General features: G+C 49.2%; 5 protein-coding genes and 2 non-coding genes across 7 annotated transcripts; 2 read left to right on the plus strand and 5 right to left on the minus strand.

Moving 5' to 3' along the window:
* Positions 1-230: 230 nt before the first annotated feature.
* JR316_0001828 (uncharacterized protein) lies at positions 231-1877 on the minus strand (the record flags this gene model as incomplete). The annotated part of the gene is made up of 1 exon (XM_047887628.1): positions 231-1877. One exon carries the CDS (start codon positions 1875-1877, stop codon positions 231-233), a length of 1647 nt encoding a protein of 548 aa, XP_047752551.1.
* Positions 1878-2830: 953 nt separating this feature from the next.
* On the minus strand, positions 2831-2941 carry JR316_0001829. Its single transcript has one exon. It is a non-coding gene; the product is annotated as a tRNA-Tyr (tRNA).
* Positions 2942-3530: 589 nt separating this feature from the next.
* JR316_0001830 (uncharacterized protein) lies at positions 3531-5883 on the plus strand (the record flags this gene model as incomplete). The annotated part of the gene is made up of 3 exons (XM_047887629.1): positions 3531-3553; positions 3616-4594; positions 4690-5883. 3 exons carry the CDS (start codon positions 3531-3533, stop codon positions 5881-5883), a joined length of 2196 nt encoding a protein of 731 aa, XP_047752552.1.
* Positions 5884-6869: 986 nt separating this feature from the next.
* Positions 6870-7669, minus strand: JR316_0001831 (uncharacterized protein; the record flags this gene model as incomplete). Its single annotated transcript, XM_047887630.1, has 4 exons — positions 6870-7180; positions 7267-7331; positions 7426-7550; positions 7604-7669. The coding sequence occupies 4 exons, from the start codon at positions 7667-7669 to the stop codon at positions 6870-6872; spliced, it is 567 nt and encodes a 188-aa protein (XP_047752553.1).
* A 470-nt stretch (positions 7670-8139) lies between these two features.
* On the minus strand, positions 8140-8879 carry JR316_0001832 (4-carboxymuconolactone decarboxylase; the record flags this gene model as incomplete). Its single annotated transcript, XM_047887631.1, has 6 exons — positions 8140-8293; positions 8374-8390; positions 8456-8554; positions 8606-8650; positions 8712-8744; positions 8814-8879. 6 exons carry the CDS (start codon positions 8877-8879, stop codon positions 8140-8142), a joined length of 414 nt encoding a protein of 137 aa, XP_047752554.1.
* Positions 8880-9757: 878 nt separating this feature from the next.
* On the minus strand, positions 9758-9829 carry JR316_0001833. The gene has a single exon. It is a non-coding gene; the product is annotated as a tRNA-Met (tRNA).
* Positions 9830-10253: 424 nt separating this feature from the next.
* Positions 10254-13291, plus strand: JR316_0001834 (putative 3-hydroxyisobutyrate dehydrogenase, mitochondrial; the record flags this gene model as incomplete). The annotated part of the gene is made up of 11 exons (XM_047887632.1): positions 10254-10511; positions 10578-10605; positions 10667-10751; positions 10809-11307; positions 11362-11502; positions 11930-11963; positions 12005-12328; positions 12397-12495; positions 12552-12843; positions 12912-13014; positions 13094-13291. 11 exons carry the CDS (start codon positions 10254-10256, stop codon positions 13289-13291), a joined length of 2061 nt encoding a protein of 686 aa, XP_047752555.1.
* Positions 13292-13721: the final 430 nt, after the last annotated feature.

Below are 13721 nucleotides of genomic sequence, written 5' to 3' on the forward strand. Positions count from 1 at the left end.
GAATTGGGCACGTAACTAAGCCACAGGCATGGATTTATAATCAGTATATAAAATACAACATTCAACGAGTAAGTAATTACTATTACTTCTTGATCCCTTAAACTACACATAACGAGAGGAAGACGAAGACGAATTTTGGACAAAATACAGCAGATGATGACCCGAAGCAAGACCAAGTATATGCCAACAAACATAGGAGCAAAGACAAAAAAAATAATATAAAGCTGCTTTCAAAAGCTAGAATTTCTCCCCCTCCTTCTGGGATTCAAAACGGACTCATAAACCGCCCTCGTTTCATCATCTGGAATCATAAACGCAACATTTTCGAACGACCGCGAGAATCGCGCTCCCTGACTCACCAAAAGCTCCCTCCACACCCTTGCCACCTTTCGGACATCATTTTTAAACACACCCGTGCCGAAACTACCTAGCACAAGGTTCCGCGCGCCCTGCCGCTCAAAAAGTGCCAACACACGCGCCATGCGCTCGCGCATCACCTCTTCAATGTTCGCCTCCAGCTGCGCCGGCGGGATATGCCTGAACCGACTCGCACGACGGACATGCGCAGCATTCACCGCGGGGCTCGTAAGCACGTCCACCTGGTGCGGCTTCACCCACCCACCATTATCGTCCCTGAATATGTGCACATTCGGCGAGTATATCATGGCATGTGAATAGAACCCGCCCCCGCTGTCCTTCGCATGCGCCGCGTAGAACGGGCGCGCGGCGGGTGTGGTGAGCGAGACGTACAGTGTTGACGAGCGCGCGATCGACTCTTCCTGCGCCCGCGCACCCTCAAGGAAGCCACCCCCTGGCTGAGTCGCCGAAGCGAAGTTGAGCACGCCAATACGCGCGACGCCCTCCCCGTCCCCGTTTGTATTTGTATTCACATTCGTAGTCGTCCCTGTGCCCGTCGCCGTCCCCATCGGCTCTGAGGACGAGGTTGCTAGCAGCGATGGCCCGGAGTAGAAGTACTGGACGCCCTGCAGCGTCGACATGCCTAGTACAAGGATATTGGCAGGGTTCCTGTTTGGCGCGTACCAGCTGTGCCGCGGTGGGTACTGCCAGTCTATGAGTTCGGGGGAGTCAGGAGTATACAACCGCGTGCGCCGCATTGTCTTTGAAACGTCGACAATCCCGTTGTTGATCGCCTCGACAGTGGTGTGTGCGATCTTTTGGAGATATAAGCGTCGGGCGCGCCGGTCAACGTCCTGCTGGTGAGGAACATCTGTGAGGTCGTCTCCGTCATCATCCAGGTCATCTTGATAGTGATTTTGGGGAGGCGGGCGGGTGGTATGTCCGTTGATTGGAACAGAGTGCGTGTTCAGAGTGTTGCTAGGTGCAGGCCGAGAGTGTGTTGTGTGAGGGTTAGGAGTAGGGTAAGGGTTATGAGGGTAAGGGTTGTTGGGGTTCGGATACGTCGGATGGGGGTGTACTATCTGCGGATGTTGAGGCTGTGGATGTGCTGGGTGGGGCGTAGCTGGGCGTCCATTTGTTGGACGCGCAGTGGTATTTGGAGGGTTAGGTACACGAGGAGGCGCCGACTGCGGGTTCGGGGGCCGAGGAATGGGTAGTGGAGGAGGAATGGGGGCTCTGGGAGGTGCTGACTGTGGATTCGGTGGGCGGGGAACTGCCGCCTGTGGATTTTGAACGCGATTTGGAAGGTTTTGTTGTGGGTTTGCACCCCTGGGTGGAACAACTGACTGTGGATTTGGTCCCCGTGGTGGAAGTGCAGTCTGTGGATTCGGTCCTCGAGTTGGGAGCGCAGGTTGTGGATTTTGACCCCGAGACGGCAGCGCAGACTGTGGATTCGCAGAGCGAGGCTGAGGGTATGTCTGGTAAGGGTTGGGTCTATGGCCCCCTGGTGGTCGTTCCATTAAGGATATTATTGCTCTTTTGTCGATATTATCAATAAGAGTGTTGCCAGAGCCAGAATAGAGATGAAGAGTGTGCAGATAATTGTAGCAGGTTTTGCAGAGCAGCGTGTATAGATGTTTCCGCTGCCGCTTCCAATAGCACCAGAGACAAGTGGACAAGTTTGAAGGAGACGAAGAAGCTTGAAAGCCAGTATAAAAGGCAAACGCCAGCAAGGGACCAAACACGCGAGTTGCACACAGCCTGGTGCTACAAACATTACCTATGATGGCATCGAGATTCGAAAAGTCATCCGCAGTGTATTAGGCAGCAGAGTCCATGGCAGGGAAAACACAGAGGTTGCAGCAAGATTGAGCAGTAGTAGTCTTCCGCAACATGCGCCTCTAAGCTTGCTCTGAGCCTCACGCTGGCGATCAAGTACTCGGCAAATGCCGTAAAATGCAAGTAAGTACCTCGAGCCTTCAGCTTTAAATAAGCGTTTTATCCGAGCTCGAACAAAGACTTAAAATTGCAAGAGGTTGCAAGTTTCATGGATGCATGACTTTAATACCACATACTGGTGAGGAATGAGAAAAATGAAGAGGGAATAGGTGGGTGCTCGAGCCAAAAAATGGAGGAGAAGTGTGAACAAGATTTGGCAATCTTGAACAGATCATTCAGTGTCTGGGGTACACTTGAAATTGAGATAACGGTTTACAACTGATGAGGTATAAAACAGTATTTAAAAAGTAAATAGAATATATAGTGGTTAAATAGAAAGATAGAGACTTAGCCTACATGAACTTTCGGATGATTGATTGGTTGTGCAAACCCAGCCAAAAAGAGAGTTATAGGGAGAATACTTGAAATTACATCAAGATGAATCTCACTAGAATTTAAAGACCACTTTTTCAAAGATGTCGGGGGACAAATTTTATTGCGCCGCTCAAGAATCATAGTGAAAAAGAAAAAAGAATCCTTCGAATCGGGATCGAACCGATGGCCTCGGGATTTAGTCACGTGCTTAGGCAACACATGATTCTGTTCACATTACAGTCCCACGCTCTTCCAACTGAGCTATCGAAGGCTTATCAGATAGCTACTAACTGTGCAATATGGTTAGCGTCTGGGGAGTGCCGCCGAAATCAGTCACTATGGTCGTCAACACAATCCAGAGAAGAGGTTTGAGAAAACCTTTCTTGTAACCTCCCGCACATATGCCATTTGGCAACATGACTGGCAATTGCCCGCCGTGTAATTCTTACATCTTTCATTGGCGTCAATCATGTTCCTGGACATAAGAGGCTATCCAATGTATCCCCTCTTGAATGAATTGGAGATGTGATATTGTCATTCGCGATTAGAGTTGACGGGACCAGCCGGACATACAACGTGCACATTGCTCTGATCTGACTCGATCAGCACATCTCTTTGCTCTTTGTGTGTATAAAAGGGTTCTAGAAAGAGGAAGTTGCGGTCCTTTCACTATTCCACGTCGTCGTCGTTTGCTGCATCGCGTACTGTGGTGAGAAGTCGGCCAGAGGGATCCAGTCAAACGAATACAGTCATCGGCGTTATTCAGCACAAGGAACATCGTCTCTTTAAAGAGTTTTCTTAGCGTTCGAGTTAATACCCACAAATCTCAAGAGCTTCGTATTGGTAGAATCATGGGAGCGATGGATACCGAGATGAATGCCTCGTAAGACTCGTTCTTTCATCCATTCGCCGTGTACTATATTCACCTTGAAATCGATGTAATAGATCAGAGTCCCAGTCCCCGAATCACACCCAACCCACCCCCACACCAGACGACATCTCCGGTTTGAAACCGCGATATCCTGTCCCTGACCCCGAGCCCATTCCAACACCTGTGCCATCACCACACCCTCACAATCCTACAACGCAAGCAGCCTTTGTACCCGATGACAGTGCTCAGGCACACCCGCTGCACCAAGATGAGCAGCAGGCACCGCGGGAGCCTACGGTCGATCCCCAACAATCAGCAGCAGACGTTGATCCTGCCGGGCAAGAGCCAGAACCAGAACCAACACATGACGACCCGCATCGCCCACACACCGGCCGCTACCAGCCCTCGCATCCTGCATATCGCCTTTCTCGGTTCCAGCTGCGCAAGATCGCGAGCACGACTCTGCGGAGGATCGAGCTGGGGTATTATATCCCACCTTCTTCTCCTACGCGAGATACTGTTGGCACCAATGGCAATGGCGAGGCAGAGGCTGGAGGCAGCGACGCCGTGAAAGGAAACGGGAAAGGAAAAGGGAAAGAAAATAGCCAGGTTGATGATACCCCCGAGGAGGATCGCAAGCCCATCCGCAGGAGGTATGATTTAGCAGTAAAGGTCGACTGGACGAACGCGCACACGACGTATTGGGCACCCGACGCACCAGAACTCGGCGGACCATGGGACGTCGAGGAATGGAGCGGGGCAGATTTGGACCTTGACGAGGAGATGGATGCGTTTGTGCAGCCCGAATCATATTCACAATTGCTGTCTACGTTCGACGGAAATAACGAGGAATCTCAAATGGACATGGACGATGGAGTGAAGCGCAAAACTAGGATCTTGGTAAAAGAATACTCCACCCTCGTAGGCGCGCGTAAATTGCACAACTATCTCCGTGAGCATCCTCCCGCGTCGGGGAATACAACTATCGGTGTGCTCAACTTTGCGTCGGCGAAGAGGCCAGGTGGTGGATTCATTCAGGGCGCGCAAGCCCAGGTACGTTGACTTTCGATTGTACTTATTCAATCATCTCCCCTTTTTTCCCTCTCTCGCGCGTTATTGAAATCTAACACAAAACAATTACATTGTAGGAAGAATCCATCGCACGCGCCTCGACACTCTACCCGTCCCTCATCTCCGAACCAGCAAAGCCATTTTACGCGCACTACACCGAAAACCCGTCCGATGCGTTCTATACGCATGCAATGGTGTACTCACCGCGCGTCGTCATCTTCCGGAACGATCGTGGAGCATGGATGCGGCCCGTCGAGGTGGACGTACTCACATGTGCAGCGGTGAACGCTGGGGAGGTGAGGAGGCTGGAGAAGGAAGCGAGGGTGGAGATGGAGCGCGCGCAGCAGGACAGAATTGAGTGGGAGGAGCAAATGGGCAAGCTTCGCGATCGTGTTCGAAAGGCGGAAGCTGCACGCGAGCTAAGGAGGCGAGAGGAGGAAGAGGCTGGTGAGAACGGGACTGAAATACGGGTGCGCATTGTTTCCAGGAAATTGAGACCTTCGGGGCATGTGATGGATAGGCCCACTACGCCGGAGGGCGACATTGAAACTACGTCGGCGTCAGAACCTACATTTTCATCGCGACCTTCGTCGCCCGCAGCGACCGCTTTCTCCAGCCCACGTACCACCGAGCTCGAGCTACAACCCGAAACCGAGCTCGAATCAGAACCGGAACCGGAATCAAAACCAGAACTTATCGACCTCACTGCTACATCTCCGACCCCACCACCTGCACCTGCACCCGAACCCGAACCCGAACCTACACCCCTCCGCACCGCGCAGGAAACCGAACGCCTCATCGCCTCCACAATGTACACCCGCATCGCCCGCATCCTCGCGCTCTTCAAACACGCCAACGCGCAGCACCTCGTCCTCGGCTCCTTTGGCACAGGCGTGTTCCAGAACCATATCCCCGTCGTGGCGCATGCGTTCTGGGATCTGCTGTGTAGAGACGGCGCGCCGTTCGCGGGGGCGTTTGAGAGTGTGGTGTTTGCGATTTTGGGGAGTGGGACGGTGCGGGTGTTTAGAGAGGTGTTTGGGGTCGCCGCTGGTAGTGGTGAGGGTGGGGGAGGGGGTGACGATGAGGTGGATAGTGATGGGTTGGAGGAAGGTGATGTTGGTACAGCTGATATTGGTGTGGATAATCAATGTGAGAGACAGGACGGCGCGGACGGTTCGACTACGGTGCAAGGTGCAGATGCGCCCAGCGCCAGTGAAGAGTCATCTCTACCAGAAAAACTTGTGGACATGGTCAATGTGAATGGTGCTTAGGCGTCTTATTTCTTGATGTTCTGGGGGCTCGATAAACTATACCTTACGTTGGGTACTTTAAATCCAACATCGGAGCTGCAATTAAGAATACAACCCACCGCAACGATATCGACATCCCCTTTCGAGGTTCAGAAACTTTCGCACAAACCCATACCTTTGGCTGAATAACTTTTACTATTGCAGTCAGTAGCGAACGACCTTGGTTGTGTACCACACTTTCAGATTCGATTACAATTACCACCTTCGAAACAACGTCTGTATCATGGAAGCAGAAAAAGAAGTGATAATACAAGAAAGAAAAACAAGGGAAACCGTAACCGTAACCGTAAAAATGTCATAATCATAATATTAAAAAGCAACCAAAGTGGTAATACAAAAGATTTCGAAAGGTGAATGGTGTTGTTGGGGACTACATTACTTTGCGGTGTTATACTTTGGGCGATCGTGGAAATTAGTGATTACAAAAAAGACAAAAAGAAAAAATAAATGAAATAGAATGAGAACGAAATATAAAGGTGGGTAAGAAAGGTTGCCCAGATTCTACGAGTAAAAAAATACAACGGGGCGTAAAAGGTCCATGGGAGAATTCATGAGCATGAGAGAGAAAAGACGTAAACCAGGGCAAGATCGTGGGGGGATGGAGGTTCGTGAAAAAAGGCAAGAAAAACATTAGATAGGCGTGGCAGATAAAGCAAGTCTTGACGCCAGTGCTCCAAATTCGAAATGAATAAAAGAGAATGATGGATGGCCAGGGCTGAGATATGACTTCCATGGGGCGAAAAAACACGGGGGCAAGGAAAGCTATCCGAGAGCGAAGAACATGCAAAGGCGAAGACGAAGGTGAAAATCGAATCGGGGAGGATGGTCGAAAGGTCGTAAAAAGGTAGAAAAATCCAAAATGACAGATCATGGATGAAGGTAGAGAAAGATCAATGCGAGGGATGAAAAGATCGGGGCATCAACTTCCTGTCGTGCTTGCTCTAGCTCTAGTACACGACGGGGTCCCTCCGGCTTCTGTACCGTCCAAAGCTACCGCAGGCAGCGGTACAGAATCCGAGCAGCAGAGCAACGAGCGCGCCTAGCGTCAGCCAGTTCGCGTTTCCGTACTGCGACTCCTCTCCTGCATCGCGGTATCGCTGGCGCGCAATACCGAAGAGGATCATGTCAATGACCCAGGCGACAAAGGTGGTGAGCAGAGCGAGGCATGAGAACAGCGTCATCATGATCGCGCCGGAGCGATGGAAGTTGGCGGCGCCGCAGAGGCCGAAGAAGAATGCGATTCCTGAGAGACCCGCAGCTGTGGATAAGTGCAAAGAAGAAAGGAGAAAAAACGGCTGGTAAGTATGGAGACGAGACAACCGGAAACGTGTGAGGCTGACGCACCGATTGGATGGAGGATAAGAGTCTTGGTGAGATTGTGTAGGATTGTAGAGTTCAGGCGATCATTTCTGTTTCAACACCCATTATTGTGAGACAGAGAATGAAATGCAGAGAATACGTTAGTATCGGTGGCTGGTGGCAACGGCGAGAACGCGAACGTACGTAAAGTTGTAGCCAATGTTCGTTGAGCTCCCTGTGAAACCAAAGACTCCATATCTCAGCTGGTTCACCAGAGGTCCGACTCTGAGGAAGTATACTTTGTTCCATGTAGGAACAGATACTGATACCTGACGCAGAAAGTTTCAGCAGCGAGGTGAGGTTTGAGGGATCAGGTACATACGAAGATAAGGAGAACCATTGCTGCAAAGCAGAAGAAGATTCCTGGGTACGCTGCGCGGGCTGCCATGGTGGGTTGGAAAGGAGGATGTGTGGTGAGTGGAAAGGGGAAGTGTGAACGAATAGGAGGAATGGAGACACCCTTTATATCGCAAAGAAAAAAAAGGTCTCGCGCGTCATAGACATTTCAACTCCTGCATATCTCCCGTGGGAATTTTGACGTAATGTAACCCAATCCTCCATCGTTTTTCCTCGCTGACGCTGCTACCTTCATGTTGCCCGCCTCTATTTCACCGCTTTATCGTCGAAAATGTATCCTTTTATCGCATATATTCAATCTTTGAGCACTCTATCGAATGAGAGAATCGGTCACAAACTACCAAGAAAGTACAACTCCAAACCGACTTGATAAAAACAACCATATGACGTTTTTGATTGATACGTGAACAAAAAAAATATGACGGCGCTGTCTCCGCATACACATAGTAGGTTGTGGCGCTTTCCTCTTTCCAGCACTCTCGGCCTACGTTGACGGAGCAATCACTGGGGTAGCTTTCCCTCCTCTTTCAATTTCTTGATCGCGGCGTCGCCAACTCTAAAGGCCCACATCCCCGACGGCGCACCGCAGTACCCAGCTACATGCAAAAGCGTCTCTCTGATCTCAATTTCAGTCGCCCCGTTATTCACCGCGCCTCTGTAAATCCATAATCAGTAAGGAATGCTGTGCGATTCAATGTGCTGCGCAAATCATGCACTGCAAATTCAGCTGCGTACCTGATATGCCCTGTGAGCTAAGATAGCAAAACGGCGAGCATTAGCCTTATAATTGGGCTTAGGTAGAATACAGGAGGCTGACCTCTGCTTCCTTTCCTTGAGAGGCTAGTAAGGCTATGACTATCAGGCTGCGCTGCTTCAGTTCTAGCCCTGGGCGCGTCCATATCGTTCCCCACGCGGCCTAGTACGCGGTCGTAAATTGACAGCGAGCAATCAGAGGCACAAATAATACCTCAGTCACAAGTTCTTGCATTGGTTTCATGAATTCGGATACTCCCTATAGGTATGATTGGGAGATAAATCTGCTTTGCCGCGTTCTTGGAAAATCAATCACTTGCCGCCCTGAGCTGGTTATCGACATAGTCATCTCCCTAGTCGCAGTAAGGATATTCTCAGAGATCAGAGGGAGTCATATCAAGCATGATTCAAGAGCTACATACCATAACCTTCCTCCTTATCACAATCCCCGCATCAAACAGCTCCTTGTGCGCGTCCTCATTCGACATCCCTTAACGATACTGCCTGATTACAACAACGCAAATGAGAGTAAGAAAAGTAAATCGGACGTGGACGTCGAGCGTGAACAAGATAATATGACCTTTGGGAGTATCTATCAACCTAGTTTTCACACTCGAGTGCTTCGTGATACCGGCGGGAGCCCTCGCCAGCCCCTATTCCCGTGCAATGTGAATCACGCGCTCGCGCAGTGGGTGTGTTCGGCCCGAAGATATCTGAGTTTCAAATGTATGGGTTGTACCGACCCTGCGCTCGAGCCATGTGGAGAGCCTAGACCACATTGGGCAGGCAAGTGATGGCAGTGGTAGATAACTCGAGGGCAAGCTCAAGCTGGAGTTTGACCATTTCATTGCCTTGAAAACATACGCTCATGCACAAGTCAGATGAATTTAACTCGAACCTAAAATTAATCGCGGTGTCCAACAAGAATAGTAGCCCTCTGAATCTAGTATACGTAGTTTCACATTATAATCTACGCAGTCCGCAGTTTAGGTCTTTTTAGCCTACAATTTCGACAGATTCAGGATTGTAATATATCAAATACACTTTTTGAAATCTTCAATGAAATATAACTATTCTGGTATACATTTGTTGAAGCCCTGCAACCTATGCTTGATGCAGCTGCTCGCAGAAAGCACCTAACCAGCAGGTGTTCCGCTCATGTCTCAGACGTACCAACTACCAAAAGAATGTAACAGAAAAAACCTACTATGAGGCCGATCTACTAGCTTCATCGCCCCAAGGTAGACAACGCATAACACGATCGATGCTGAGGTAAAACTAGTTCCGAACCAAAAGTGAGTTGTAGAGAACAGGCTTTCACATTGGAAGACAATGATGCTATGTAGTAGAAACAAAAAACGAAGTTTAGCAGCAACTCGTTTCGATCGAGTGACCTCGGGGTTATGGGCCCCGCGCGCTACCACTGCGCCATGCTGCTATGTACTAGATTGCCAAATACGTGTATTCAACGACAAATTGAAAGGAATGGACAGGTGGATGCACGGACCAACAGCTTTCAATTTCCTTGCAGCCCACCGAGCTACAGTACCACTCTTCCATATCCAACAAGGTCAAACGCCATTTTAGACGTGCCACTAGGTATAATTGCTGAAGCAACCGAGCTTCGAAGTAGACTAAAATTGACCATGGAGACCACCCACGGACTCATGATAACCGGCCCTCCTGGATTGACCTTCTCATGCCCTCTCAGGTGCCCTTTATGTGGGGCTCTCTTGGTCTAAAAACGATACTGAATCTATGTCTGGATTCTCAAATTCGATTCCCATATTTTACAAGCGGTACACCACGACGATCAACGAGTGACGCAACGAATTGGGTCAAGGATCGAGCGAACATTGAGCATGGAATCTGTTCAGGCAACGCATGAGTATCCTAAACGGCTTGGATGGATTGGACTTGGAGCCATGGGATTTCCAATGGCATTGCGGATTGCGCAATGCGTGGAAGAGGAGGGATTTACACTGTCGATATACGATATCGATACAAATGCGATGGATAGGTTCGTTGAGTCGGTGGACAATGCGCGTCGCGGTGAACATGCCGGTCCTGGTGTGGAAATCCGACACATGGGATGTGCGAGGGAGGTGGCTGAGAATTCGGTGCGTTTTGGTCATCCATAGAATACTTGAAAAACAATTTTGTGTATTGATACTACGCCTTTATAGGATTGTATTATAACCATCGTACCGGAAGGTACGCCCACCCTGAACTAATCATGTTAGTTACACGCTCATCTGAGTAAACGCGCCTTCAGGAGCGCATGTAAAAGCAGTGTTCCTCACTCCGGACACGGGTCTGCTCGCAGCGATCGACATCTCCGGAAAGATATTCATCGACTGGTATGTCATTTTAAACGAGATATTGACCAATGACCTTTCCTAACACAGTCATTCCAGCTCAACAATTGATATCGCAACCTCCCAACTCATAAACGAATCCATATCTGCTGTTTACACCTCTAACCTGCAATCGAAAGAACAGGTATCACCACCCCAGCCACCACACTTCTTTGATGCCCCGGTATCAGGAGGCACCGCGCGCGCCCTGTCTGGTACATTGACAATCATGCTGGGCGCGTCATCCTCGTCCCCACTCCTCCCAATCATAACGAAGCTTCTCGCCCCGCTAACCTCTCATCCGGGGTCTCTTCAGGCTCTAGGTGGACCCACTCTTGGGTTAGCAGCGAAGCTCAGTAACAATTATCTGAGCGGTTTGATTGCACTGGCGACGAGCGAGGCTATGAATTTGGGCATGCGGATGGGAGTAGACCCTGTTGTGCTTCAACGATGCTTCAAAGGAAGCAGTGGTGCGAGCTGGGTGAATGAGGCCGTCAATCCTGTTCCTGGAGTGTGTCCGGACGCAGTCACCAGCAAAGGGTATGAAGGAGGATTCAAGGTGAGATATCCAAGTGCAACGGAGACGATTTTTTCTATTTACGTCTGGGCGTAGATTCAGCTCATGAAGAAAGATATGGGGCTTGCTGTGGCTGCTGCAAAGCAGGTGGGCGCTAACCTCGTATTGGCGGACGCTGGACTTGCAGCGTATTCGGCAGCAGCTGACGACCCTCGATGTCGCGATCGTGACTCGAGGGTGATATACAGATGGCAAGTACACTTTGGATTTCTTTGCTGTTATCGTTGAACTCATTAAAACGCTTTGCGAACGCATATTCTCTTAACCAGGCTGGGAGGGATTGAGCCTGAGGTCAACCCTCACTAAACAGGATAGATATAGTCGGAAACATGACGAGCAAATGTCCTCACGTCTGGTTCACATAGCTTCATGTGATCTTGCCTTCCTTTACTGATAACGCGTTGACTTTAAATATCCCCCTTCCGTTTTATGCCTGGAAATCTGATTAGAAAATAGTTCCCAAGTCTTCCGGCTGAGGGTGATATTTGAAGCGTACATGAGTGGTTCACAATAAAAAAGAAGCTATAGCAGATTATTTTCACCCCTCTGAGGATCATGGCCGCACGCTCAGTGTTTGACGATGTAACATTTCCATCTTTTTCAGAACTACCCTTCCGTCAGGGTGACCCTGAAGGCCAGTAACTGTTCTTACCTGACAGTTATAAAATCTAACGTATAGTTCCTTCCACAGGTGCCATTTGGGGATTCTACGAGCACCTCTCAAATTCTGAAACCAAAGACGAACTCGGCTCTCTGAACCTCCTCACGCCATCTCGGATTCTTCGCGCATCCCAGAACGAAATCAAGTTAGGACGAGTATGTAGCTTGAATTGGGAGGTTCATAAACCTCACCCGGCCGGGTACGCAAGAAAGGGTTTGGACCACCGCGTCTTTCGAATGACGGCTGTGGGTGCAACGACGGTGGTTGACGACGAGGTCAGCATGAACACTCAATGCGGCTCGCAGTGGGATGGGCTCAAACATTGGAGCTACTACAAAACGCGTGCGTGATGATTTTGCCACATCGATGGTGATTTTGGTAAATTCAAAGTGCACAATGCACTGTGACAGGCCAATTCTATAATGGACTCCCTGCTGAGGAGGTATTGGACGAGAATGGTAATGGTACAGCAAATGCGTTCGACAAGCCGATGAGAAATGGAATTCATGGTGAGAATTATACGCATTACTCCTTGGAAAATCAAGACTGACCCTGAATTCAACAGCTTTCCAAGGCAAAATTGTTGGCCGTGGTGTTCTCCTTGACTATTACTCTTTTGCCATTGAAAAGGGGATCTCTTTCGCCCCTTACAAACATAACTTTGTTACGGCAGATGATTTAGATGAGTGTGCAAAGGCTCAAAATGTGACATTCGAGCAAGGGGACATCCTCTTCATCCGAATGGGATTTGTACACTGGTACGAAAATGCCACTGATGAAGAGAGGAAGGTTGCGTTGAAGCCGCCCACCAACGCAATAGGGGTAAAACAAGGTCTGAAGGAAGTCGAATGGCTTTGGTATGATGAACTCCATATCTTTCCACCATGGTTTGGAAGGAGAATTTGATTAATCTGAAATGCCACAGGGACCACCATTTTGCTGCTGTAGCCTCGGATACACCTGCTTTTGAAGCAAGGCCTAATAAACTGGAATGGAATCTCCATGACTACTTGATAGCGCTCTGGGGTGTAAGTCCTTGCCAATCCCGACAAAATATGGCATGCTACGACACTGACGGGATACCTTGGTTTCCTACACCTGTTCTAGACACCCATGGGAGAACTATTTGACTTGGAAGAGCTGAGCAATACATGCAAAGAACTCGGTCGTTACTCCTTCTTTGTCACATCGAGTCCTCTCAACGTTGTCAACGGAATTGCAAGTCCTCCAAAGTACGGCATGTTTTCTTCTTGCCTTGGAATACAGAGAAACTTACTTCGAAACAGTGCATTGGCGATTTTCTAACCGAATGACGACATCGGCGATCTCAGGCTCCTAGCATAGTACAGTTCTTACCATTTGATCCGCGGCAACTTGAAACTTGAAATCATTTTCTTTACCTTACGTAGGTAATGCAAAGGGTAATAGATTCAATCATCTCTCGGTGTCTACTAAAGACCCTGAGCATTTAATCAATTATAATGTGCGGAGATCAACGAGGTTGAGAACATTTTGATGTGAAATGGTAATAAGCGCCCACGCCTTGCCATTTCTAGAGGCATCCTCTCATGTCAGTTGTCAGAGGAGATGGGTGGAGACAATGGAGTGTTCATAAATATGTTCAAATTACACTGTACATGAGATTGCCTTTATTGATTAGATCACAAATTTAGGGCACAACGCATTTTCCATAAACAAGTCACTATGACTCTGAGGGGACCTCTACTGAGCGCCC

The sequence above is a fragment of the Psilocybe cubensis genome, chromosome 2, assembly GCF_017499595.1.
Source record: "Psilocybe cubensis strain MGC-MH-2018 chromosome 2, whole genome shotgun sequence".
In the NCBI taxonomy this organism is placed as follows: domain Eukaryota; kingdom Fungi; phylum Basidiomycota; class Agaricomycetes; order Agaricales; family Agrocybaceae; genus Psilocybe; species Psilocybe cubensis.